This window comes from Mustela putorius, unplaced genomic scaffold (assembly GCF_011764305.1).
Source record: "Mustela putorius furo isolate JIRA1106 unplaced genomic scaffold, ASM1176430v1.1 tig00003845_pilon_pilon_pilon, whole genome shotgun sequence".
Taxonomy (NCBI): Eukaryota; Metazoa; Chordata; class Mammalia; order Carnivora; family Mustelidae; genus Mustela; species Mustela putorius.
Window position 1 is genome coordinate 53406157 of NW_025421998.1, and position 26681 is coordinate 53432837.

General features: G+C 42.8%; 1 protein-coding gene across 2 annotated transcripts in view; it reads left to right on the plus strand.

The window, feature by feature from the left end:
- The window catches only part of DNAH11 (dynein axonemal heavy chain 11), a 321410-nt gene that overhangs the window by 115886 nt on the left and 178843 nt on the right, over nt 1–26681 (plus strand). The window contains exons 31-38 of one of the 2 annotated variants that reach the window (XM_013051673.2): nt 5943–6074; nt 7861–8021; nt 11763–11919; nt 12035–12180; nt 15450–15566; nt 20253–20391; nt 24789–24881; nt 26090–26284. In XM_013051673.2, the coding sequence (XP_012907127.1) occupies nt 5943–6074; nt 7861–8021; nt 11763–11919; nt 12035–12180; nt 15450–15566; nt 20253–20391; nt 24789–24881; nt 26090–26284 (1140 nt within the window). Of the gene's footprint in view, nt 1–5942; nt 6075–7860; nt 8022–11762; nt 11920–12034; nt 12181–15449; nt 15567–20252; nt 20392–24788; nt 24882–26089; nt 26285–26681 lie in introns of those variants that run through there. The other variant, XM_045062769.1, reaches the window with a different exon arrangement.

Genomic DNA, 26681 nt, shown 5'->3' on the forward strand with positions numbered 1-26681 from the left:
TTCTTTAGGTTCACATATATGGTCTCTTCCTGCCGCCCCGTGACAAGAGCTGGGTGGGTCAGGACAGAACTGACAATCAGCCACCTCCATGGATCAAGAACCAGCCCTTTTCTCTGACCTTGAATCTGTGATGCCCTGTGCCTGATACCTTACTTCATGGTGAGCTCACCATCATCCCACCAAGCAAATGGCCCTCTTTTTGGACCTTAGACATCTCTAACATATAAGCCTATTATATGTTTAAGACGTGTCTTAGATGTCTCTAACATATAAACCTCAGTGGTGGTCATGAGTCACGTGGCTCTTTTGGGAAGTGTTTCCATTTTTATGCAAACAAGAGAATTCATGGGTAGTGGATACCTAGTTATTTCCATTCATTGCCAGAATCATTACAGGTCAGTTCTTGCCTGGCCAGCATGACTTGGTAGTGGATAATAGGTTGTCTATTTGGAAAAGTTTTATGTTTATAAAATAGGCAATAAAATCCTAGAATCCGGTCCTAAATCCTGGTTCCACTGTTTAGAACTGTGTGATCTTGAGCAGATTTTCTTATATAAAATTGGAATCATGGTGGTACCTTCCCCATAGGGTTATTGTGATGATTAACTTAGATTTACATACCTATATTCTTTTTTTAAAAAATATTTTATTTGTTTATTTAACAGAGAGCTAGAGAGAGAGCCCAAGTAAGCAGAGTGGCAGGGAGAGGGGGAGAGTGAGAGAAGCAGGCTCTCTGCTGAGCAGGGAGCCCGATGTGGGGCTCGATCCCAGGACCCTGGAATCATTACCTGAGCCAAAGGCAGCCACTTAACCAACTGAGCCACCCAGGCGCCCCTACCTATATTCTTTATGTATGCACACATACAATGCTTATTAGATAGTAAGAGTTCATTAAATAGCAACTCTCCTTATCTGTTGATACCATCAGAGAGAACTAGATCAGCCACCACGAACTAGTGTTCATCCCTCCGCACTACCTCCTATCTTGTTCGAACACAAGCAGAGCCTCTGACTATTGTGAGCCCTTCCTCCACCTGTGCTCAGGTCTCTTCTGAAAGGGACGCTCAGGATTCCCTGGCTGCCTTTTCTCCTGTGTCTTCCGAGTCTCATTTTTGCTCCTCGCTGTGCTCATTTAAACATTCCCAAGTGTCTCATTGCTTACAAACAAAACAACCGGCAGATGTCACATCGCCCATTTCCTGCTCTCCCCCTGTAACTTTTATTATAATGAAACTGTCTGAGCTAAATATCAACACTTGACTTTTATCTGCTCTTTCTCATTCCTCTCCACGACCCAGTTCCACCCCTCGACTGAGTCTCTCTGTGTTGTTGTTAGAAACGCTTCGTCCTCCTTTAATACTCTCTTCCCTTATTTCATGTCTGCTTGAAATCTTCTTTATCATCAGTGTCTTGGGCTCTTCACTTGCCTTTCCTTGCTCCTCCTCCTCCTCCTCGTCTGTTCTGGCTCTGACTTCGGTGCCTTTGTCCTCTCACCATAACGACGTCCCTGCTAATCACGTCTGCTTTTACGGCTCTTTCCTTCCTTTTATAAGATGCTCCCGATGATGACCTTCAGCTCAGACCTCTCTCCTGAAGCACGTGTCCTGGGCTTTTCCACTGGACATCTGACAGGCACCTCCAACCCAGAATGTGGGAAATCTATTCACTCTTCTCAAACCTGCTTCTCCAGTGTTCCGAAGGTCAGAAAGAAACACCCACTGTCCTTCGCTCGTTGCCCACCTAGTAGCCTGTTTGACCGCTCTTTTACCCTCTGTCCAGTCAGCCACCACGTCTCTTCAGTTACCCTAAATATACCTGTTCTCATGGTTTCCTCCACCGCTTTGTTAATAACCTGGTCCCAAGCACCCATCTTTCTTACCTGGACCATGAGAGCATTCTGCTGTCAGGTCTTTCTCCTCTAGTCTGGTTTCCCTTCCAATTCATCATCACACAGGCAGAGAAATCTTTTAAAAACACATCTAATTACTCACACTTTTAAAAACTCTTCAGCAACATCTCATTGCCGTTGAAGTTCTGAGTCCTCAGTAAGCTGGCCGAGCCCTACACGGTTGCAGTCTCCAGTCTCCAGTGTCTTAGAGCGTATGGTCCACCTGGCCCCGCCCCTCTCCCGGGCCAGACGTGTGTCAGTTCCCTGACAGGGTCACCTGGCTGTCTCCTGGCTGTGTGCACCGGCTGCCTCGGGTGGCTTCCACTCCGCCTCCGTAAGGGGCCAACCTCTGAGTTTTTTTACAACCTAAATGATAATCATCCTGAATGTCTTAGTATAAATACCCCTTTCTCCAAAATGTCTTTCCAAGCCCTTGATGAGACCAGGCCCTTTTTCTGTGTGCGATCATGGCACTTTCTTCTTACTCTAGCAGAAGGATTCTGCATTCTGCATTCTGCTTTGACCTGTAATCTCTGGAAACAGTCATCACATTTGCATTACCCTATGACTGAGAGAATAAAATACTGATGCAGTGTGGTTTGTTGCTGCCCACCCTTCCTTCCTTCCTTCCTATGATGTGTGTGTAATGAGATCATACCTACGACAGGTAAGGGCCTTGTTCCTTTAAAGCTTAGAGGCAGGTGGAGGAGGCAAGTCGTAAACAAGGAAATAAGTAAGTGAATGATAGGCTACTAGGAAGTACCATGAGGAAAATAAAATAGGAACCTATAGAATAATTGGGTGGGGGTAATACAAAACGGGTTGGCCAGAGGAGTCCGATCTGAGGAGGTAATTTTGAACTAAGACATGAATGATGAGGGCAAGTCAGCCATGTAAAGAACAGAGAGGAAATGCCTCCAGGAAGATGAAACCATTTCTCTGGCCCTGAAACAGCCATGATGGAAGAACATCAGGGCCAGTACGGGTGGAGGGATGGGAGGTAGGAAGCAGGCATCGGAGGCCTTGGAGGACTTTGTGCTCATGAAGAGGAGTTTGGATTGTATGCGAAGGTAGGCTTCTTTCCGGCACAGGATCTGTGCTGTGCCAAAGGCGAGGTGTACAAGGAAAACAGTCCCTTGGGTTTCAAGGTGGGGCGAGGCTGTTGACTTGAGGCAGACATCCATGATCCTCTGAGAACATCTCGTAACACTGCTTTGATCAAGGGTAAGAATGAGTGCCGACTGCATGAGAGGGTATTTTTTTTTTTTTTAAGATTTTATTTATTTATTTGACAGAGAGAAATCACAAGCAGGCAGAGAGGCAGGCAGAGAGAGAGAGAAGGAAGCAGGCTCCCGGCCGAGCAGAGAGCCCGATGTGGGACTTGATCCCAGCACCCTGAGATCATGACCCGAGCCGAAGGCAGCGGCTTAACCCACTGAGCCACCCAGGCGCCCCGAGGGTATTTGTTTTTTAAAGCTGCTCCGCTGTGTTTCATATGTCACAGGCCAAGAACGTGTATGCGTTGGTAGTATGACCAGACAGTGATCGTGCCTAATGCTGCTGCCCCAGTGATAGACATTTTATAACTGTCTTGTTGTGAGTATGGAATTTTATTGCCCATGGGAGAGCATTGCCAGGAATGTGGAATCCTGAGACACAACATCAGATCCCCAGCATAGGAAGCTGAGCAGATGATGTTGACGAGTTATATTTTTAATTCTCTTCCTCTTGACTGTAGGTCGGTGGCAAGTGAATCAATAATGGAGAAATCACAGGGTGAAGGAGCCTCAGACAAGACAATGCATGTGAAAGCATTGCATTTATAATTGGAATTATAAATGTTCTTACAAGGCATAAGATACTATTATTGCCACTATAACCCACTCTTGTTAAGCAAATGCCAGAACTGGTGTAAGATTTGAGACTGGAAAGCCTGTATATCTTGACCCAAATGAGAAAACAGCCAATGCCAAAACACCTCTTTTCTAACCAACATATACATGAACTTTGGTGCTAAACTTGGATGCACATAAGTTCGTGATGTACATTCATTAGTGTATGCGGCAAACACCGAGGACCTGCTGTTTGACAGGTAGCTCTTTAGGAGGCTATACGGATGAAATAGTGTCCTAGACAGACACAGATGTGCCTTCGTGGAACCTAAAACCTCAGGAACCCCGAATGTGACATATGTGAAACCGTGATCACCTCTGTTGCTGTATCATGTGGCTTAATTTTATAGACAAAGTTTTAAAAACAGATAAATGCTTATAAGGGTGTTGTATATTCTGAAGGTCTAAAGTCCATGCTTTTCATTCCTCTGAACTAACCTTCCATTGTATGGAAGTCTGTCCGGAATGCCTCTTGGACAGTGGGTTTCTCCACCTCAAAGGTGATGGGACCAGTAAGAGCTCAGGCTCAGAAGGCAGACCATCTGCCTTTGAATGGCCCCTTTCCTGCTAATACGCTCGTGACTCAGTTTCCTCATCTGCAAAGTTGGGATAGTGATTGGGTTCGTGCAGATTGAATGGAAAGATACAGACAACCTGGTTAGTGCCTGGCACCTTGCATATTCTAGGGTAATGTGAGCCATGCGTGTTATGGTTACTGTCTTTCTGCCTGCCTTCCGCCTCCTTACTGGAGTTACAGCAGCGTCTCCGGGTCACCTGCCCCAAAGGCTCAGGGGAGTCTGCAGTGCTGGCTGTTCTCTGGGATGCGATAAGAGTGCTGTGGGGAGCATGATTTTGATAATAGGCCACAAAGGTTTGAGAGTCTCTGCTTATGTGTCATATTCACTCATTACCAATTCTCTCAGAAGCTAACAGTTTGCAAAGGACTGTCCTTTGCAGAGTAAAAAAAGAGAAAAGGCAGTATTGTTTTACTCTGTGTTACCCTGAAATGGCAGAATTGTGGGGGGTGGCAGGGGAAGGCATGGAGTGACTAAGAAGCCTTGAATAAAGCAGGCATGCTTTCAATAAATAGCCATGCTAACAAAATGACCACCTGTGGGAGCATCTTAAAAGCTTTCTGGCTATTAATAGTAAGACATATTTTGTATCAGATTTAGTTTACACATACATATATGTATACATACTCAAGAGTCTGAGACCAAAAGCTTCACAAAACAATACATATTCTTCTGTATGCAACATTTTCTATTCCCTGTCATTCTACTTCGTTCCCTTGCATTCTGTGAAAAGAGACTGGAAGTTTGGAAAAATACTAATATAAGGAGTCAGGGGACCTAAGAATAGGGATATGGCTAAGAAAAATTAGTGCAATAGTCTGTAACTATACATTGTAAGTATTTTCCTGCTAACCTGGCTGCTCTATAAAAACAAAACAAAACAAAACCTAAATAATGGGGCACCTGGTTGGCTCAGTTTTTTAAACATCCAAAGCTTGGTTTCAGCTCCGCTCAAGTCCCACATCAGGGTCCAAGCCCAGTGAGGGTCTGCTTAAGGATTCTCTCACTCCCTCTCTCTGCCTATCTCCGGCTCTCTTTCTCTTTCTCTCTCTCTCAAATGAATACGTAAATCCTAAAGAACAAAACAAACAAAAAAGAATGACAAATAAAAACAAAACAAAACCAAAAAAAAAAAAAAAACAAAACAAAAGACGACTTGATCCTTAGTTCCTAAGGTACTTTTATGGAGGTTAGCTCAATCTGACCTTTTAAAATTTATCATTTTTTCCATCCCAGCAAAGTTGTGGACTCATTGTCTTGAGGATGGAGAGTCAGTTCACTGCAGCCAGCAAACGTTGCTGGCAGCCCCCACCTCTGTCATTATTTGGGCACTTGCCTGCTGTCCTGAGACTCAGCTCAAGGGGTTGTGGGTAGGAGTTATAATATTTATTGTCAATTAATTAATGAAGTGTCATTAATTTAATAACATCCCTTCCTTTCTCTCCAACCCCCAGGTTGTTCGAGGGCTAGCTGAAATACATATTTGAAATGGATTTGTAAGCTAGAGGGCTCTTCACAAATAAGAAGACTGTTGGTTTGTAAGACTCAATATTTGTAATCTTTACCTTTTTACACAATTTCTTCTAGATTTCTCAGTTGAATACCCTCATTGCACTTTTGCTGGGAGAACTCCTACCTGGAGACAGGCAGAAGATCATGACAATTTGTACCATCGACGTCCATGCCCGAGATGTGGTGGCCAAACTGATTTCTCAGAAGGCAAGTTCTTCTTAGAAATTCTATGTCTTTTTGTTGTTGTTTCCTAAAAGTGGTTTTTATTATCAAGAGTACTTCTGAGGAAGTCTTTTTTTTTTTAATGTGTATTTTTAACTAGTTCTGGGATATTAGTTATGGTGACTAAGAGTGACTTTGATTTCAGTTAGCTGATCATCTTCATGAGAGTTAGCCCAAGTGGTGTCCCACAAAGTTTCTCCAAGTCAAAAACTTCTAATACATATCATCCAAATAATTACCACAGGATAGGAGAACCTCATGAAGTCGCCATTTCCCCATCTTCAGGCTTTTCCGCATGCTCTTGGTCCTTTGGCCTGGGATTATCACCTGTGTGATTGTCATTTACCATCTCTGTGTGCCTTTGTTTTGAAGAAAGAAATACTGGCCATCCTTGTCTTTTCTTTTTAAGGCTAAATGACAGAGTTTAGAGAAGTCATATTCTAATCCTTTCAGGGCATTAATAGCCTTCTTATCTCTTTACCAAGACTTTGTATCTCTTAAATACTGGCGATGTTTAACGGGAAAGGAGAATTTCCTCAGCTTTTTTCTAAAATATGTTCCTACTTAGAAATGTCACAAGTGTGCTTGTCTCCTGAACAATGTTGGTTATCATGCTTATCAGCTACTTTCTCCTCACCCCTTTTGTTATCTCAAGGGGGTGGCCCTCTAAAGCAAGACCGTTCCTTTCTCAGTTTGAATCCATGTATGTGTCTTGAGATGCTTCTTGTTGTTTTGGTAGTTCTTTTTCAATTTATTAAAATCAAATGAATTTTCATTCTCTCCAAAAGGTACAAGTAGTGCTTTATGGTGTAAGCCATAAATGGAAAAAGCAATGCTTTATCCAAATTCTGGACCTTTAGTGAATGATGTTGTTTAATTGCTAATCCTAAACTGATCCTTGCAAAATGCCCCTTACTGTGTATTCTCATTTTGATAATGAACCATTGATAACAACTCTTTGAATATGTATGATCTTGTACCTTCCTACATATTATGTTTTATCAGTGGTGATTACTTGAAGTAGGGTAAGTTATGATTTAAAACATGTCCTTTGTACTCAAAGAGGTAAATTACACTTCGCCTAATTTCTGATAATTTAATATGCACAAGTGTGCAGTGTTGACATTTATGTAGATGTCAGAATGTTAGTAGATAATAATTTTGGTAACTTCAATGGTCCCCGAGAAATCATAGGATCACAAATGTATAAGACTGGAATAATTTTTTCAAAATGGAAAAAGAATGGATAGGCTTGAGTAAGATAAAGAATAGCAATGAAAACAAAACAAAAAAAAAAACAACTTATAATTTGATTGAATGAAAAATGAAGTGGGAGACCACTGTCCTAAAAGTAAAACTGGTTTTAGAATGGACTTTGTTGAAAGTACAGTTTGCATCTCTGACACATGGAAATTACAGGGTATGTGTTTGACTACGGAGTGTGTTTTTCCATCTGATTTCAGTGATATGAGTATAAAGTTAGAAAAGTGATCAGATCCCCTAGGCTGATTCATAAAAGGGGGAAAAAACTTACTTGAATAAACTGATTTTGCTTTACAGGAAAAGCCTTCTTAAAATGGAGACTTTTATGACACGTATTCTGATTAAGTACGGACTCATCTCTTTGCAATTGCAACTTGTAGGAGCAAAGAAGAGATGGCCCTTTTGTGAGAGTTTTAGAAACGGGAAACAGCAGGATTGATTAGATTAATAAAGTTTGTTGCCTCAAAATTATAGTGTCTTGGGTGTAACAATCATGTGATGTTTTCAGGTGATCAGTCCCCAAGCCTTTGCTTGGCTATCTCAACTTCGTCATCAGTGGGAGGACATTCAGAAGCACTGCTTTGTTCATATTTGTGATGCCCAGTTCCAGTACTTCTATGAATATTTAGGAAATGGTCCTCGGCTAGTGATCACTCCTCTAACTGACAGGTAAGTGTGACAAGTTGGAGTCTGATGGGAGAAAGTGAGCCAGAAAAGTCCCCGAATGTGGGTAAAGCTATGTGACATGCAGCAGAACGGAGTAAGAGAAAATGCTGAACGAACTTGGAAGGTGTGAAAGCTGTGTGTAAGTGTACTAATGAAGAGACAGAGTAGATGCTGACTTCAGTTAGAGATAAGGTCAAGAGGACCAAATGAGAGAAGCAGAAGTTTAGGCAATATGCAATCCTGACAATATGCAAATCATGAAATCACGAGCAGATTAATATGGTGGAAGACAGGGCTCTTGATCTCCGCGTCCATTCCCTCCGATTGTCCATGGCTAACATCTTCAGACCAGGGTCTGTAGCCATCCCCCACCCCCCCGTGTCCCTTTATCAAAAGTGTAAACATAGGAATTGCCTACATGCAGATTCATTTTTGAAGGGATACCTACAGTGAGAGGAAGAAAAGACTGGGAACGTAGGTCCGTTAAATGATTTAACAAACACTTAGGAAGCCTGGTGCTGAGTACTCCTCCAGACTTAAACACGCAGGGTTCCTGGTCTCACACAAAGTACTTTCTAGTTGACTGTGGCACGTGAGTGGCTGGGAATGAAGAGGAATAATAACTAAGTTAACAAAGTTATTTTAGTAGTATATGCTATGACAAAAATAAAACAGGATGATACGTTACAAGGTATCTTGGATGGAGAGTCTGCTGTAGATGGTGCGAGTTAGGACCCAAATGATACCGAGGAAGCTATGCAGACATCCTGGGGCAGAAAGTGACAGGCACAGACAAGTGCAGAGTTGCTAAAACAGGGAGGGGTTTGGCCAGTTCAAGAGGTAGATATAGAGCCAGTGTGATTCAAGTATGTCAAGGGACTGGGGTTACCATTATTAGAAGTTCATTGCCACTTGATTCTATATACACATGGTCAGAATGCTGTAGAAGCAAGGATATGTCACATTAGTAAGGAATTCCCTATCAGTGTTCCAGCCTCTGCTGGATTACTTGGTGTGTGTGTGGAAGGGAAGTGCATTAATTTGTTGGCATTCCTGGAAGAATAAACATCTCAAAATCACAGGAGTGTTCCCAATTATGTGGTATCATCATACCATACAATTTATCTGGGAATGAAAGTATAGACTTTCATAGACACTACAGAAAGCATGACTTTAGATAAGTTAGTAAAGCTGGCTTGTATTGATGATCTTGGGACATCTGTGAAATTCTCCCACTACCTTTGTGATTGTTCTTGCTTGTATTAATCTCGTGAGTTCATCACCAATACATGCAATTCTATTTTTTTTTTTTAAAGATTTGAGAGAGAGCACGTGTGTGTGCGAGAACGGGAACACAAGGGGAGGGTCAGGGAGAGGGAGAAAGAGAATCCTTAGCGTATTCCCTGCAGAGGGCAAAACAAGATGTGAGGCTCCATCCCATGACCGTGGGATCATGACCTGAGTGGAAACCAAGAGTCGGACGCTTAACCAACTGAGCCACCCAGGCGCCCCTGTAATTCTTTCTCTAATTCAGTTCTCTTTAACTTGTTCCTAACTGAAATTCCGTCTTCCCTATCTTAATTGGTTAATTTATGCACGTTTTTCAGTGTGAGAAATTAAAACTTGGACCTTGACAAAATCACTTGAGAATCGTCCAGACTGCAAATAGTGAGAGTCTGCTGCAGATGCGCCATGATCTGTAAAGCTGAGAAGAAGGAAGGTCCGGGGTGTAGGAGGAAAAGGGAGGAGACACTTGAAAGTGGGCCAGTATGTGGGACCAATAGCGTATTGGCTTTTTAATCTAAACAAACAAACAAACAAATCACTGTGTGCTTTATTTGCAAGTTGAAAGGAAGCTGAATATTCCTTTAGACGGAGTGAGCGGCGCTGCAGGAGACATTCACTTTGCATGCATTTCTTTTCCATTTCACTTTTTTGGGTTGTTTACTAGTTGTTTACCTTCACACAGCAATGCCTTTTAGACACACTCGCTGTATCTCATTTGGTGTTGACCTTCCCTTTGTGTGGTAGGCGGGCTGCTTCCCTGTGTGGACAGGTTGAGAGACACAGGTCAGCAGCGCGTAACTGAGAGTTACCTGCGAGAGTGCCAGGGGCACGGGTTAGGAGCAGAAGGCTAAGCCGTCACCCAGAGACCCAAAATAGAATGGCTGCCATTACACAGACGCTGGTGTGTCCCTTGTGTCACAGTCTAGAGGTGAGCGGTTCCACCGTAGAGCCCAGCACGTGGCCAGCGTGCCAGATGTGACTTCCACTTTGTGTCAGCCAGGGAACAAGAGTAAAGCATCTAGAAGGGGGTGCTGTGGGATTTGTACATGGCCATTTCAATGCATAGTATGTTGGTTGGAGCTTGGCCACTGAGGGGTTCCTGCCTGGAAGGTGGTGGGAAAGGTTGTCTATGTCCACATGTCCAGCCAAAAGTTGAACCGTGAGAAAAGATGTTGGGGGGATAGTCCACCCTATAAAAAAATGTTATAATTCCTACGTTAGAGGTCAGTCTTTCCATTCCATATGCATTGAAAGGTGCAATTAAAGATGGGCTGGCTGTAAAATCTAGAAACACTTTACATTTTCCTAAGGAACTGCTTCTGTTTGCATTGTACTCTGACTTTCTTCAGGCATTTGCCTTGGGCATTCTTAATAGAGCCCTCGTATTACAGAGGAGAAATCGGAGGCATGTTGATGTCGAAAGACTTGTTTAAGATTAACATCTGATGGAGGCGCCTGGGTGGCTCAGTGGATTAAGCCTCTGCCTTCGGCTCAGGTCATGATCCATGGGTCTTGGGATCAAGCCCTGCATCGGGCTGTCTGCTCCAAGGGGAGCCTGCTTCCTCCTCTCGGCCTGCCTCTCTGCCTACTTCTGATCTCTGTCAAATGAGTAAATAAAATCTTTAAAAAAAAAATAAATAAAGATTAACATCTGATGATTGGCAAAGTAGAACCTGGTCCCCAGTTTTCAGATCTCCATGCAAATGTCTTCTTATTAGGTCCACTGTCCATACTGAGATAGAATTAATTTATGGAAACCTCAGTGGATCCTTGCCATGTGTTCGTTTTTTCTTCTTTTACACATATCAAATTCTGTCTTTGCATAGTTCTCCTCAGTCTGAGAACCTCTGAATCTTTCCTGCAAAAATAGGTATATTTTCATAATCTAAATGCATGTGGCAACACATGCAGAATGAATTCCTGACATACATTTTAATGTAGCAAATTGTCTTTTGTGTATTTGCTTTATACATTGAAATATGTATATATTTGCATACTCTGCATGTATATGTATTTACATATCTCTTAATGTATTCATTAAATAGCAATTTAATGAAGTCAATGTTTAATTCATTCAACATTGAAGATTTCTGTTTTTCTTTTATAAACAATGGTTGGGGATGTTGTCTGCCATATTAATAGTGTCTTTACCTGGACACATCAGAAATTCAGTAGCATTGGGAATCAGGTGTTACTTGTATCAATGCATAGTTCTTAGGAAATGAGACAAAGCAGTACATGCTTTATTCTTTTTAAGTAGCCTACCTAAAATTCTGTATAAAACATTATTCTGACTCTTATTATTGCTATGAACAAATCATGGGTTTATCACTATTTTGTGTTAGTACCACATTCTAGACCCTGACTTCTTAAACTAAAGAAAAAGTTAGATTGCTCCTCATGTTCTCTAAAAATCTCACGTCAGACTGTAATATTTGTGCTGTCAATGATTTAAAGGTGTTACATCACTTTAACTCAGTCACTTCATTTAACCATGAGTGGAGCTCCAGCTGGCCCAGCCGGTACTGGGAAAACAGAAACCACCAAAGATCTTGGACGTGCCCTTGGCATGATGGTTTATGTATTCAACTGCTCAGAGCAAATGGACTACAAAGTGAGTGAGTTAGAAAATGCTACATTCTAACAATATTATCCCAGATTTGGAGTGATGGAAACTAAGCTCAAAACCCTCGTCTGTGAAATTCTTAATGCCTTGCTCTGTGATTTAGTCCATAGGAAATATCTATAAGGGATTGGTGCAGACAGGGGCCTGGGGCTGCTTTGATGAGTTCAATCGAATTTCTGTGGAAGTCCTATCTGTGGTGGCCGTCCAGGTGAAACTGATACACGATGCCATCAGAAACAGGAGAAAGAGGTGAGTAGTGCCTGGCTTCCTTCTGTTGTTACCGAGAGGAAGGAAGACAGTCAGCCTCATCTTGCCCTTTTCTTGCTGCCTCTCCCTGTCTCAGGAAATGCCTTAAAGAAGAGAGACTGGCTTATTTTGAAGGATGAGTTTGAATAACCTCCCATTTTTTAGTGTTTTTTTAAAATTGTTGACTACACCAAAAGTGTATACCTTAACACCAGAAAAAACTAACACCCTCAACAGTGCTGAATCCACTTACCGGTTCTCAGTCATGATTGGACTTGACCTTCTGGGGGCATTGGACACACCTGATCCTTCCCTTCTGCAGGGCACACTTCTTCTCGTAGGTTCCAGGCCACCACCATCCTCTTGGTTTTCTCCCTCCCTCAGGAATGCTGTAGGGCTGATTTCTTCTCCTTTTCAAAATTGGAAAACAGGGGCTACCATATGAATGACGATGATTGCTAAATCCAGAGCACTTGGACAAGTGTCTGACACCTAGTAAGCACTGTGTCAGTGTTTGCTCTTATTTTTTCTTGGTAGTATTTCCCGACCTTATTAATAGTGGATGCCACAGGCCTCAATCTTCAGGTCTAGAGCCCTTCATGATTTCACCCTGTCACATGGCTTTGGGAAGCATCTGTTTGCTTCTGGCTGCCAGATACCCAGACTTTGTTTCTCTGATACCTAGACCTCCAAAGACCGTGCTTCTAGGGCATCTCAAGACTACCTGATGTCCTGTGGGCCTGTTAGATTTAATAGATCTGAAATCAGATCTGGTCTGGTCTGGTCTCTCCAGCAGCACCTGCGTGCTTGTTGTTCCTGCCCTGACCATCCCAACCCACACAGTCTGCTGGTTCCTCCATTACTTCAGAAACCTCCCAAATATCTCCAGAGCCTAAGAACTTCTAATGTGATGCCATACTCTAAAAGATAAAACATGACTGGCACTTGGGGTCTGATGGCTTAATTTGAGAAATAAGTATTATAGGGGTGCCTGGGTGGCTCCGTTGGTTAAGCACCTGTCTCTTGGTTTGGCTCAGGTCATGATCTCAGGGTCCTGAGGTTGAGCTCTGTGTCAGGCTCCATGCTCAGTAGGACATGTTTGTCCCTCTCCCTCCCCCTCTCTTCCTCCCTGCGCTGGCTCCATCTCTGTGAAAAAAAAAAAAAAAAAAAATTTAAAAAAATAAGTATTATAGCACTCAATTGTGGTTTTCCTTATAACATTTTTTGTATACAAGGCAATCTCATTTTTTGGCCTTCCCACTTACCCCCCCCCCCCAACTTCTTAGGGTATTTTGCTGAGCTAGTTGTCTTGTCCACAGGAACACCTCAGTCTCCCAGTGAGGGACGGCTTAGCTAGCCCCTTGAAACTGTGACTCTGTTACAGAGGTTTCCAGATTTTGTTGATCACATCTGGATATTTCCTCCTCGTAGAAAACTCTCAGTCCTTCTGCGACATGGCTCTGGGATACCAGTTGGGAAACCAGTGACCACGTGGCTGCTCCCTTACCTGCCCCCACTCTGAGGCCACGTGAGAGAGGGTAGATTCTTTCCTCTTTGACTGCCCCTGCCTGCATATTTTTAGTTTTTAGTCAAAATCTTAGCATTTAATGTAACTCTGATGTCATTTGAGACCGTCCTTTCTAATGGAGACTTATGTAGCTGACCCATACAAGGGTTCCTGGACACTCCCAACCCCACTTACGAGTCGTTTGCTCTCTGTCCATGTCTGTGTGTATGAGTTGTACCTGTTGATTGCATGCTAGCCCAGGGGCAGAGGCCCAGGCTGCTTCGTGGTTTCATGCATTTCATTACATGCTCTTTACATCCGAGGACTGAATCAGTAGGGCCGTGCCTCAGTGAAGCCCACAGGCATCTTGCTGGCTCTGCCCCGTCAAGGTCCATACTCTTGACTGTGGCTGTTCCTACTGTGTCTCACTGGAGAGCAGTCAGGGACTCTGTTAGACTAGTTTCCTCTCTGTGAGCGGCTCTGCCAGGCCTGTCTGCCTTCCCTGGCCGGATCGGCTAGGAATGAAGGTTTCTCCACTCCTACCTTGGCTACACAAAATCCATCTTCCCTTAACTGTCTAGTACCTAAGAAACTCTTTGTCCTAAAAATTGTGCTTGTCTCTTCACTCTCCGCGCCCTGACATCAGCCCATCTCCTCGGCCGCTTCAGCCCTTCTCTGTAGCCTTTTCTCTCTCTCTAAGAGAAGATCTTGCACTTTGTCCTTAACTGTCATTTGAAAGTTTCCTTCTATTTGTCCCTCACTTTGGCTCCTCCATCCATGGCCCAGTCCATTGCCCGGGCTGTCGACAGTCTAACTGGGCCCTTGCAGATGTTCCTACAAATCTTTCCCTGCTTCCCCAGTGCCTTTAAGTGATGAGAATAGGACTAGTCATAGCTAACATCTCTTGAGTATTTACCATATTCTAGGCATTGTCCTCTTAGCCATTTATATGTATAAACTCTTTTATAAATTTTTTTATTAACAGAGAGAGAGAGAGAGAGAGTGCAGAAGTAGGCAGAGAGGCAGGCAGAGAGAGGGGAAAGCAGGCTCCCTGCTGAGCAGAGAGCCTGATACAGGCCTCAATCCCAGGGATTATGACCTGAGATGATGACCTGAGCCAAAGGCAGAGGCTTAACCCACTGAGCCACCCAGGTGCCCTGCATAAACTCTTTTAATCCTCATTTAATTTAACAAGGTGGGTAATGTTCTTATCCACCCCCCCCTTTCCTTCTTACGAGGGAATTAGCATGTGTCTCAAGTGATAGAGCTGGTTTCCGAACACTCACAGGCCGGTTGTCAGCAGGGACTTGCTGCATAAACGGGAGGAAAGGTAGGAGGCAGTGAGCGGGGACGGTGAGCAGAGTGAACCAAGAAGCCACTCTCACCTCGCACCATGGCTATTTTCTGTCTTCACAGTATCCCATTCAAGGGGCCGCAGCCCACGTTGAAGGCACAAATGACATGACCTTTCAGTTGACTGTCAACATAGTAAAGTCCTTCTTTCTCTAATCCAGCCTGTATGGTTGTGCTCACATAGAAAAGAGTTCCTGCCACATTTGTAACTCTTGGTGGGGAAGGGAGTGCGTTTTTAATACTCATGCTTCAAAACATCTTCAGAATATGTATGCACAGGAGTTTCAAAGAAAATCCCGGGGAATCAACAGCTCCCTAATAATACTTTGCATTTTGCCACGGTCTGCATTTGTCAATGTGTTGTCACATTCAAGGAGCTCGTTTAATTCCGTCAACATTCTTCCTACGGTAGATTTGTATTTCTCGGGGAAGCCGTCACACTGAAGCCATCCGTTGGAATATTTATTACTATGAACCCAGGATATGCTGGTCGAACCGAATTACCGGAAAATCTCAAAGCTCTTTTCAGGCAAGTGTTAAGCTGGGCGGTTTAGCATCTGGAACACTCATGCCACCTAACGTTGCTGGTTTGCACTGTTAAATGATTTGTTTTTCCTTGTGAATCCCTATGGAGAACCTCTTATTATATCTTTGGATTCCCTGATAGCAAGAACTTTGGTCATGATGAATGAACTCTTTTGAAATATGAAGCCAGAACTTAAAATCATTACTTAAAAGTTACAGGGTACATTTGAACACTTAATACCAGCTCTGTGTTATACATAATATTATTTAAAGTTTTTAGCAATTATGGAATATTTAGAAAATATAGGAAAGAATAAAGAAAAGGTGATAGCTTTACCACCCAGAAATGATGATTGTTATATTTTTTTCTGGTCTCTTTACAATGTAGATTTTATGGAGTTAAGATACGAGGTTAGGTACGATTTTTATTTATTTATGGTTTAATATTTTGATATAAGTAGATTATCGTCTTATCAGAAGTTCCTTAGAAATGCTCCTTTATGTAACTTCAAAATAGTGTCTCTCATGGTTTGTCCATAATTTTCTAAACTGTTCCCTGTTTTCTGGCATGAAGGGTTTGTGTTTTTCTTTTCGGTTTTTTTATGATCATAAAAGAGCAGACTATAAACATCTCTTCACCGGAAGAGTTACTTTTTTCAGATTATTACCCAGAACAGATTCCTACCTCTGGAACTACCTGGTGAAAGATTAAAATATCTACTGACGACCTGCTTTCCAAAAATATTTCACCAACAGACACTCTTATTAACAGCCCGTCAGAGAAGCTGTGCTGTGTCTGAACCAGTTATGTTTAACTCCGATTGTAAATCAGAGCTGCTCAGGTATACTTTCCTGTAAGAAGACGCGCGCATCTCAGGTTACAGTTTGTGAAAACGTCACCTCAGTCACAGTGCGGAATATTTCCGGCACAGCCAGAAGTTGTCTTGTGCCCCTCTGAAGTGAATCCCCCCACACCATGGAATGTGTTTTCTGGGCCTTGAGGTTGAGGGCGTCTTTCCTAGAGCTAATGTCCAGTGGAACCGCCCAGTGTTGACTTGTTTGTGTTATTAGCCTCTTTCCTGGAACACCAAAGTTGGGGGATTCTTCCCAGTTGAGTGTCGCAGGAGTTCCTCTTGGTAGGTGGTTAACACTCTGTCGTGGAGACACACTACCATCTGTGTCTTTTCACCAGTTGGTGGATGCTTGGGTTGTTTCCAGTTTGGGGCTCTTAGGAATCAAGCTGCTGTGAACATTCATCTACGATCTTTGTGTGAACATACATTTTCTTTTGGGTAAATATCTATGAATGACGGCCGCATGGTAAATGTGTGTTTGACGTCATCAGAGTCTGCCACTCTGGTTTCTGAGGGGGTTGTACTGTCACCTTCTCACCATCAGTGTATAAGAATTCCACTTGCTCTGCGTTCTCATCAAAACTTCGTACATGCAGTCTTGTCGGTTTTAGCCAACCCAATAGATAAGTAGTGGTGGGTCATTGTGGGTGTCGTCTGCTGCATTTCCATGATGGCTAATGATGTTGAACATTTTCTTGCATAATGTACCGGCCATTCCCACACTTCACTTCTGTGAAGGGCTGTCCTCTGTGGGCTTCCTTAAATTCTTGTGTCACAAATATTTTTTTTCTCTTCACTTGTGGCTTGTCTTAATTTTCTTAATGGTGTCCATCAAAGGTAGCAGTTTTAAATTAGATGAAGTGCAATTTATCTGTTTGCTCTTTAAAATAGGCTAGTGAAGAAAGTTTGACTAATCCCATGTTGCAAAATTTTTCGAGTATGTGTTCTTCCAGAAGTGTTGTTTTATAGTTTTCGTGTGTTTTCTCCTTTTTTCTGTTGAGGTGCTGGATGATATTGACTGATTTTTCAAATGCTAAACAATTCTTCAATGTTATATTCCTGGGATAAACGCCACTTGGTCAGGAGACCAAGCCTTTTTGCGTGAAAAGCCTTTTTATATTTGTTGCTGGGTTGCATAGGCTACTACTTTTTTAAAGATTTTGAAATCTATGCCAGGAGGGATGTTGGTCTGTAGTGTACTTTACATATTATTTTTATCTGGTTTTGGCATTAGGGTGACACTGACCTTGTGTAATGAGTTGGCCATTTTCTGATCTATTTTCTTGAGTTTGTGTAGGGTTGGTATTATTTACCCCTTAAATACCCGATAGAATTAGTAAATTAAGCCATCTGGGCCTAGATTTTCCTTTGTGGCAGTTTTTTTCAGAGCTAAACTCAATTTTTTTAGTAGATACGGAGTCATTCAGATTTTTTTTCCTTCTTGAATTAGTTTTGATAATTTGCATCTTTTAAGAAATCTCTCCACATGATCTAGATTATTGAATGCATTGACATTCATTTATGATATTCCCTTGTGATCGGTCGTGAGATTCTGTGGTCCATGGGAGTCGTGGGTCATTTGTGTCTTCTCTCCTTCCCTTGCCTTGTTGAGCTAGAGGCTTGTCTGTTACATTTTTAAAGAGCTCTCTGCTGTTCACAGTATATATTGTTGTTCACTGTCTGCCTTAAAAAGGATACACTGCCTAACCTATAATGTAAGAACCTCTAGTTTTTAGTGGGATTTCTTTTGAGTTTAAAATTTGCTTGTCCATCCATCTGTTTAACCATGTTTCATTTGTATTTTCTTCTCATTTTTATACTTTAAAAATGCGCTTTATTTATTAAGAACTTCTTTTGGCAGATAATAGGAATATTTAAACTGAATTCTTTTTCCAGTTACCTACTCTAGCGTGCTTTACTGAATATTTTCCTTTCCTCCTAGATGCTTTGTCAAGCATGGCAGCTCTGTGATGTCTGTTTTTCTTAAAAAATGATTTCAGAGAATAATATCGTAGCAATGTCATGATTATAGAATAATTTGATTTGAAACTTAAACCTCTATGCAGTGTTTTTCCATTTGCCTCCTGGTTCATCTCCTGCCTGTTTTCACTTGGGTCTTTAAGCTTAAGCTTGAAATTGTTTGACGACATTTTCCTGAACTTGGTCTAACTAAGGACGCATCACTGATGTTGGGATGCTAGTACTTGCATCTGCAAAGGTTGAAGGACAATTTGGATGACGCTAGTAGCGTTTGTGAGTGGAGGCAGTGTGCCTGAGCCTTAAGAGCCCCATGATTCCACCCCTGACCTGCCATGGGGCCTGAGGCGTGTGCTTACCCCGCTCAGAACCTTGGCCTGCACCTTGGCAAAATACAGGTGAGAAGAGTAGCCACTTCCTAGAGTTGTGTGAATTAAGGGAGAGAGTGCGTGAAAAGCCTGTAGAACCTGTACAGCAGGAAGAAAGTGCTCAGTAAATTCAAGTTACAATAGTAATGTATGTACTGGGCCAGACAACTTACTACCTTTTCTGTCCCCTATTTCCTGTTGATCTTTACTGCTTCTATTGTATGATAGAGTACAAAACGTGGAGGAAATGCGGGCTTAGTTTAAATAGAAGGACTCGGCGCAGATGCCAAGGAACAGGCATGTTCAGCGTGAAAATTAGATATGCATGAAGCCGACTGTAATTTTATCTACAAGAGCAGGTGGATGAATATTACTGGGCTATGCACTTCACGGTGTCTAAAATCCCAGGCTTGCTTACTTACTTGGTTCCTCCTTTGCACTTCAGTTGAATGTAATTTTTTTTCAGACGTCGCTTTAAATGGCAGTGGTCTTTGAAAAAGACTTTCTGGAAGTCTCCCTCCAAAAAGGGGATTTAAACGTGACATTTCAGTAAATTTTTATCTTAAAAGTCTAACCTCGGGGCACCTGGGTGGCTCAGAGGATTAAGCCTCTGCCTTCAGCTCAGGTCATGGTCTCAGGGTCCTGGGATCGAGCCCCGCATCGGGCTCTCTGCTTGGCAGGGAGCCTGCTTCCCCCCCGCCCCCCGCCTGCTTCTCTGCCTACTTGTGATCTCTCTCTCTGTGTCAAATACATAAAATCTTAAAAAAAAAAAAAAAAATGTTAACCATGCTGGCCTCAGGAGGCGGCACACCAGAACTGGCCCGTACCACCTGGAAAGAGCCCATGGTTAAATTTTCATTGGAACTTAAATTTTGGAGTTTGTGGTTAAGCATGGCTGCTGATAGAAACTAAATTATATGGCCTTATGGTTGTACTCAAAACGCATCGCTGCCTAATTGAATTTCTGTGTTTAGTATTGATGCTCTCAGATCCTTTCTATCTATTTTGTCTGCGTGGTGGTGTGCTACTGTGCCTCTCTTCCCAAGCCCATGTTGCTAGATGGAGGTTAGCCATGCTGGAGGTATTTATTGCATGGAAACCAGCAGACGTTCTATTTTGGAGAGCTGGTCATTAAACATTGACAAGCCTAGCGCTGGCCATGGGTAAAGGTGGCCTCTATCACCGGATACCACATCCCTTTCTGCAGGGACAACTTGTAGGAGTGGACTGGATATACTTAGAGATTTCCCTTAAACTCCTACACCCATTCTTCTGCCTTTTCACACATTCCATAGTTGCCTACATTATCTAGTAACAAATGGGACATTTTTTTAGTTGAAATGAAGGGTCTTGTTAACTGTGACGGACAGAGGTAATTGTGAGTTGCTTGGGAACGGTGAGAATATGCATACAAATTAATCACTTGATTTCAGCAATTTGTACTTACTACCTTATAACATTAGAAAGCTGATTCTCTTACTCACTTTTTAGGCCCTGTGCCATGGTGGCCCCTGACATCGAGCTAATCTGTGAAATCATGTTAGTGGCTGAAGGGTTTACAGATGCTCGTTCATTAGCCCACAAGTTCGTCACGTTGTACACGCTCTGCAGGGGGCTCCTCTCCAAGCAGGTGAGTGGTTTTTCCCTTTGGCTTGGTTTTTACGTCCCATTAAAACTGCTTTGGAAATACAGATGCTGGGTAGTCTGTCACTCACAGGACGGTTAGATGTTTTAGAGTAATTTTTTTTATTTTCTGTAAAATTTTGAAAATCTTTATTGTACAGTTCTAAATTTTTTTCTAAAATTAAATTTGAGACATTTTAAGTTGACCATTTTTTAAAAAATATTTTATTTATTTGAGAGAGAGTACAGGAAGTGGAAGGGGGGGTGGCGAGGGGCGTGGGGAGAAGCAGACTCCCTACTGAGCAGGTAGCCAATTTTGGGATGGGCTCGATCCCAGGACCCCAGAATCATGACCTGAGCTGGAACCCAGGATCGTGACCTGAGCTGCAGTCAGACACTTACCTAGCTGAGCCATCCAGGTACACCTTAAGTTGATTGTTTTATTGGAACTTTGTACAGTTTTTAATCGATGGGCTCTGTGATTTTCTTTAACCTTCAGCAGTGCTGTAATTATACATGGAATTTTATGATGTGTCCTTTTCTTGGTGAGAACATTATTTTCTAGTAAGGGATGGCAGGATTGTCCATAGAGTCAAAAGAAGTAAAAGCTGATTTTCCGAAGAACCCTTCAATAAATTTTAAATGAAAAATTCTTTCGTTTTGGTGGTCATGTTTTATTTGCAGGTGGGGTTGGCTTCTTTGTTTTTTGTTTTTACTTTGGCTCCGTAAGTCCCTAGTCTCTGAAGTGGGTCAAACTTACTCTTTACTCTCCTCACTAGCTTGGATTTTTTTCTTTTCTTTTTTTTTTTAGTATAGTTGAAAATGATGCTACATTCATTTTAGGTCTGCAGCATAATGATGCGATATCTCTATATGTTATGTCGTGGTCACCACAAGTGTGTCTGCGCCTGTCACCCTACAAGGCTCTGCCAGTACCACTGACTGTATTCCCTGCGCTGTGCCTTTATTCCTGTGCGGTCCCTAGCTTCTTGATCTTTCACCGAAGCTGCTGATGTTCTACAGAAATGAGTATCAGTATCAGTATCAGTCTCGTTATTTTTAAATTCAGCTTCGTGGCCACCTTTGACTTCAGTCTTTTTTTTTTTTTTAAGATTTTATAATTATTATTATTATTGACAGAGACAGAGATCACAAGTAGGCAGAGAGATAGGCAGAGAGAGAGGAGGAAGCAGGCTCCCTGCTGAGCAGAGAGCCCGATGCGGGCTCTGGGATCATGACCTGAGCCAAAGGCAGAGGCTTTAACCCACTGAGACACGCAGGCACCCCTTTTGATGACCTTTCATTAATTCCTGGTGACATTATTTTGCAACTCTTCCAGCATGAAAGTATTAAAATGCCACAGTTAGAGTCACATAGTTACCTGTACTGACAGAGGTACTCATTCTAATTACCTGTTGCTGAGGCAGAATTTGGGATGTGAGAGAGAAATTCATGTTGTCATTTTAGTGAATTTAATAATACAGAAAAATGTTTATGACAGCGTTGCATGCAGAAAACAGCATACCAAACTAGATGTGATATACAACTTACATGTGCTTTCTATTTTAGACTCTGCATTGTATACATGCTCACACACACACACCCACACACACACACACATATATGTATGTATATAGATATACATATGTTTGTGCTTTTTAATTTTTGTCTCTGGGTATTAAGACTAAGTATTTTTTATTTTTCTCCCTGTTTGTAATTTCCTTTTTATTTTTATTTTTTTAAAGATTCTGTTTATTATTTATTTGACAGACAGAGATTACAAGTAGGCAGAGAGGCAGACAGAGAGAGAAGAAGGGAAGCAGGCTCCCTGCTGAGCAGAGAGCCCAATATGGGGCTCGATCCCAGGACCCTGGGATCATGACCTGAGCCGAAAGCAGAGGCTTTAACCCACTGAGCCACCCAGGTGCCCCAATTTCCTTTTTATTTTTGCAAGGAGCTCGTTTTAATTTTACTATGGGCAGGAGTCAGAAGAAAGGGATGTCACTGAACCCAAACAACACAGAGTTGCAACCACATCTATTCCCTGTGGTCCTGTTTAAACATTTAGTGAGCATTTCCTATATCCAAGTAATATGTCTGTTGCCAGTGATGAAGAAGGTAAACAAGAGCAAATGAAGCAAAGCCCTCCGATTCCTGAGTTCGGAGGACTTGGGAGATTCGGTTTATGTGAAATAAAATCACGAGAAGTTGATCATAGGTAGAAGAGGGAGGTGTTGGGAGTAAAAGAAGAGTTGCGAGAAGTGCTCTCCGACTGGGCCAGTGTCATGGATGAGATGAGGGAAGGCAGAGAGACCAGGACAGAAGGGCCGAATTAGGAATACTCGCTGGTACTTTTCTAAGCTGGAGGGATGGATTTAAGAAGAACCAGTGGATGCCTTTTTAAAAATAATTATTTGTTTAAGAGAGCATGCCCATGTTGAGGGGGACAGGGGCAGAGGGACAGGGAGAGAGAGTCTCAGGCAGACTCCCCGTTGAGGGCAGAGCCTGATGTGGGGCTTTGTCTCATGACCCTGAGGTCAAGCCATGAGCTGAAATCAAGAGTTGGACGCTTAACTCCTGAGCCACCCAGGGGCCCCACCCGTGGACATTTTTAAAATTCAAGTTAATTTTTATTTAAATTCAATTAGTCAACATGCAGTACATTACTAGTTTCCAATGTAGAGTTCAGTGATTCATCAGTTGCGTGTAACCCCTAGTGCTCGTCACATCACGTGCCCGGCTTAATGCCCATCACCCAGTTACTGCATCCCCGAACCCCCGCCCCTCCAGCAGCCCTCAGTTTGTTTCCTGTAGTGACCAGTGGACGTTTTTGGCCGATGGAGTGAAGCAGTGAAGATGGTGAAGATTATTGTAGTGCTTGTTGCATTCACATGCTTAGGAGAGTCCCCAGATCCTCTTAAACCTGGATCCGCAATTTCTTCTACCTCCTCTCCTTTAATGTTCTTACTGTACTGACTCAGCACCCCTCTGGCCTCCACACTCCTGGCTTTCCCCCTTCCCTCCTCACCACAAGCCCTAGTCTCCTCCTGCACCAGTGGCTCTCCACTGATTATTTTTACCATGACCCACGGCAAATACTGCTTATTCTGTTGAGCTCAGGAATACAGCCATGTGTGTTATATGCATAGCTGTGAAACAAGAATTTTCACCCAACACTCCTTACCTTTCCTATTTGGAGTACATTCTGGTATTTTTCATTCTATTCTGTTCTGTTTTATTACCAGCAGAAATGATGGTCAAGACCTACTAAATTGAATTTACTAATGCACTAATGGATTGAAGAACATATTTATACATGGATATATTGTTTCACTGCCCACAAAGCATTAACTCGTTTCATTCCTACAATAGCCCTGTGAAGTGGTTAGATTCATTTATGTGCCTTTTTATAGACGATGATACTTGGAGAGGGCAGTGATTTTCCCACAGGCATTGTTGGAAGATATCTGAAGAAGAACCCAACTCTGTGGGTTGTAGATAAAAGGCAAAAGACAGTAGGCCTGTTTTATGTGATCAGCCCGTTAACTCATTGTCCCCTTCCTGAGCACATGTCCTGGGCAGTGCCGGGACCTAGAAGACAAAAGGGAATAGATCTGGGGTCTGTTCTCCAGGAGCTCTGAGCCTGTGAAAGGCATCTTCCATCGGGATTATGTAAAAGTCTCAAAGGAGAGGTACTATTTTATCACCAAGTTTCAATACTATAGCTTGGACTGTGTTCAACACCAACATCAGTGCTAGAGCATCCGAGTGATGAAGAGGTAGAGTAGGGGCGCCTAGTGGCTCAGTGGGTTGAGCCTTTGTCTTAGGCTCAGGTCACAATCTCAGGGTCCTGGGATTGAGCCCCGCATTGGGCTCTCTGCCCAGCAGGGAGCCTGCTTCTCCCTCCCTCTCTGCCTGCCTCTCTGCCTACTTGTGATCTCTGTCAAATAAATAAAATCTTAAAAAAAAAAAAAAAGAGGTAGAGTACTTAGGCCAAGTAGAGATCTGAGCCTGGGAGGGGTGGACTCACAGGACTGTCCACTGAACTGAAGAAGTGGGCCATGTTTGGAGGTGAAAACGCACAGGTAGTTCAACTCCTGAGTTAGCAGGTTTCTGGGGAGAAGAGCCGGGAAGGCAACTGGAGCCTGGGGCACACGCTGCAGCTCCGTGCTGTGGGCAGAGATTTGCTGACAGAGGCAGAGAGCCAGAGGGAAGAGGCAGGAGGAAGCTGAAGGGACATGGTTTCCACAGTTGCGAAGAGGAGAGGAAAGCACTACTCCATACCCTTAAAGCGTGTATTTATCTGAACTCTTTTCTTAGAGCTTTTGGCTTCTACCTCTGGAATGAGAATCTTACTCCCTCACAAAATTTTTGAGAAAATATAACCTATGTTTTGATTTTTAGGATCATTATGACTGGGGACTTCGCGCTATTAAATCTGTGTTGGTTGTAGCTGGCTCTCTGAAACGAGGAGATAAAAATAGACCCGAAGATCAGGTACCGCAGTGCTGACTTGGTTCTGGGGCGTGAGTGGCTCAACAGCTTCACAGAAATGAGAGTGTATACCTGGATGAGGCGCCGTGCCTAGAGCAACTTTGAACAAACAGAATCTCTGTTTCTGTAGAACATCCCGAGGACGGGCATTTCTTACGTTATTAAGGATATGACTACAGGAAGGAAAAGGGGGCTTTCTAGGCGCTTCTGAGGTAGCAGCTACAGAAAATATTTTAGCCATCATAATCACATAATTCAGCAATCACCGGTTGATTTCCTCTGAGGAACATTTAGAAAATCTGATTAATTGATTTGGGAAATTAATCCTGAAAAGTCAGTGAAAACATAATCTCACGGGGTGAAGTGCGTCTCTTTCGTGGGCATAAGATGAGCGTGAGGAATGGAACGGGAAGAGTGGTCACCTGACACCAGTGAAATGCTCAGGTGGTTAGTCACAGCGGCTGGGGCGGTGTTCGATCCCAGCTGGGGGATAGAACAATAACTGCTGCCTTCTCTAATTTTTTTGGAAGCATTTTTCCTTTATTAAAGAGTGAGAACAGTGGCTCTGAAGCACTGTATATATTCTGTATGGCTTCAGAAGTTGAAAACAATCTATTCCTGTGAGTTTCTTTTCGTGTTAAAGGACACTTACATAATTTCTACTTCCAAAATGCTTTCCTCTTCCTCTCAGTCATAATTCTCTGCTGGGTAGGATTTTCTTGCCTTTCTTTGCTATGTTATCAGTGTTTTTGCATCGCTTATCTCTTTCTGTAAAAGTCGTGCTGATGTTCAAGTTACTGCTTTTAAAATCTAAAGCCCTCTTTGGTTTTCAGCCAATACAAGAACAAATACCCACACTAAAAAGGGTTCGGTTCGCAGAGATTCTCTTTGAAGACAATGAGCTGATAGGCCTGGTTAATTATATCCTGGAGTTTGAGGATTAAAGAGGGAAGAGCCTTAGACTCTTTGTCAAGATCAAAACAGTTGCCGGAACAGAGCCTGCTCCCTGACTTGAGTCTGAGGTTTGGGATACCAGCAGAGCCTTCTGGTGTTCTGATACATGAGCTTGGCAGCATTTACCCTTCCTGTAGATAGGACGCCATCCTAAGGGAGGACCAGTATCAATAGCCTGTGCTTTGGGTACAAGGTTTGAAAATAACGTGTCTGGTACACCCTGTATTGGCTTCCTCAATAAAGTGTTTTCTTTCTAGGTACTCATGAGAGCACTGAGGGACTTCAATTTGCCTAAAATAGTGACAGACGACCTTCCCGTGTTTCTGGGCCTGGTTGGTGACCTTTTTCCCGCCCTGGACGTGGCCCGGAGGAGGACGCCACACTTGGAACAGACAGTCAGGCAGGCCACCTTGGAGCTCCACCTGCAGCCCGAGGAGAGCTTCATTCTTAAGGTAAAAGCAGCGTGTGCTTCTCATAGCAGCTCTAGGGATTTGCCGTGAGAACGACTGCATTTCAGTGGTCTTTAACCAAAACATGAACTTACGTATTCCGCGGACCTTTATGCAATCTTAATATTTTCTCTAAAGCATTCTAAATTGACAGGCTTTACGCCAGTTAAATACAAATAATTATTTTAGAGTTCCATTCTTGAGTAGGGATACGATTCAGTCACGCTTCTAAGTGTGAGCATACTTTTCTTCAGGCCACAAAAATTTCTTTGCTGCTCCTGGTGACATGCACCAGAAATCCCTTTTGCTCTTTTTTCTCTCCACCTTTGAGAAACTTACAAGTAAATCCTTAGTACTTGCTTTTAGTGGGGAAAGAAATGTTGACACGTATGACATCTGA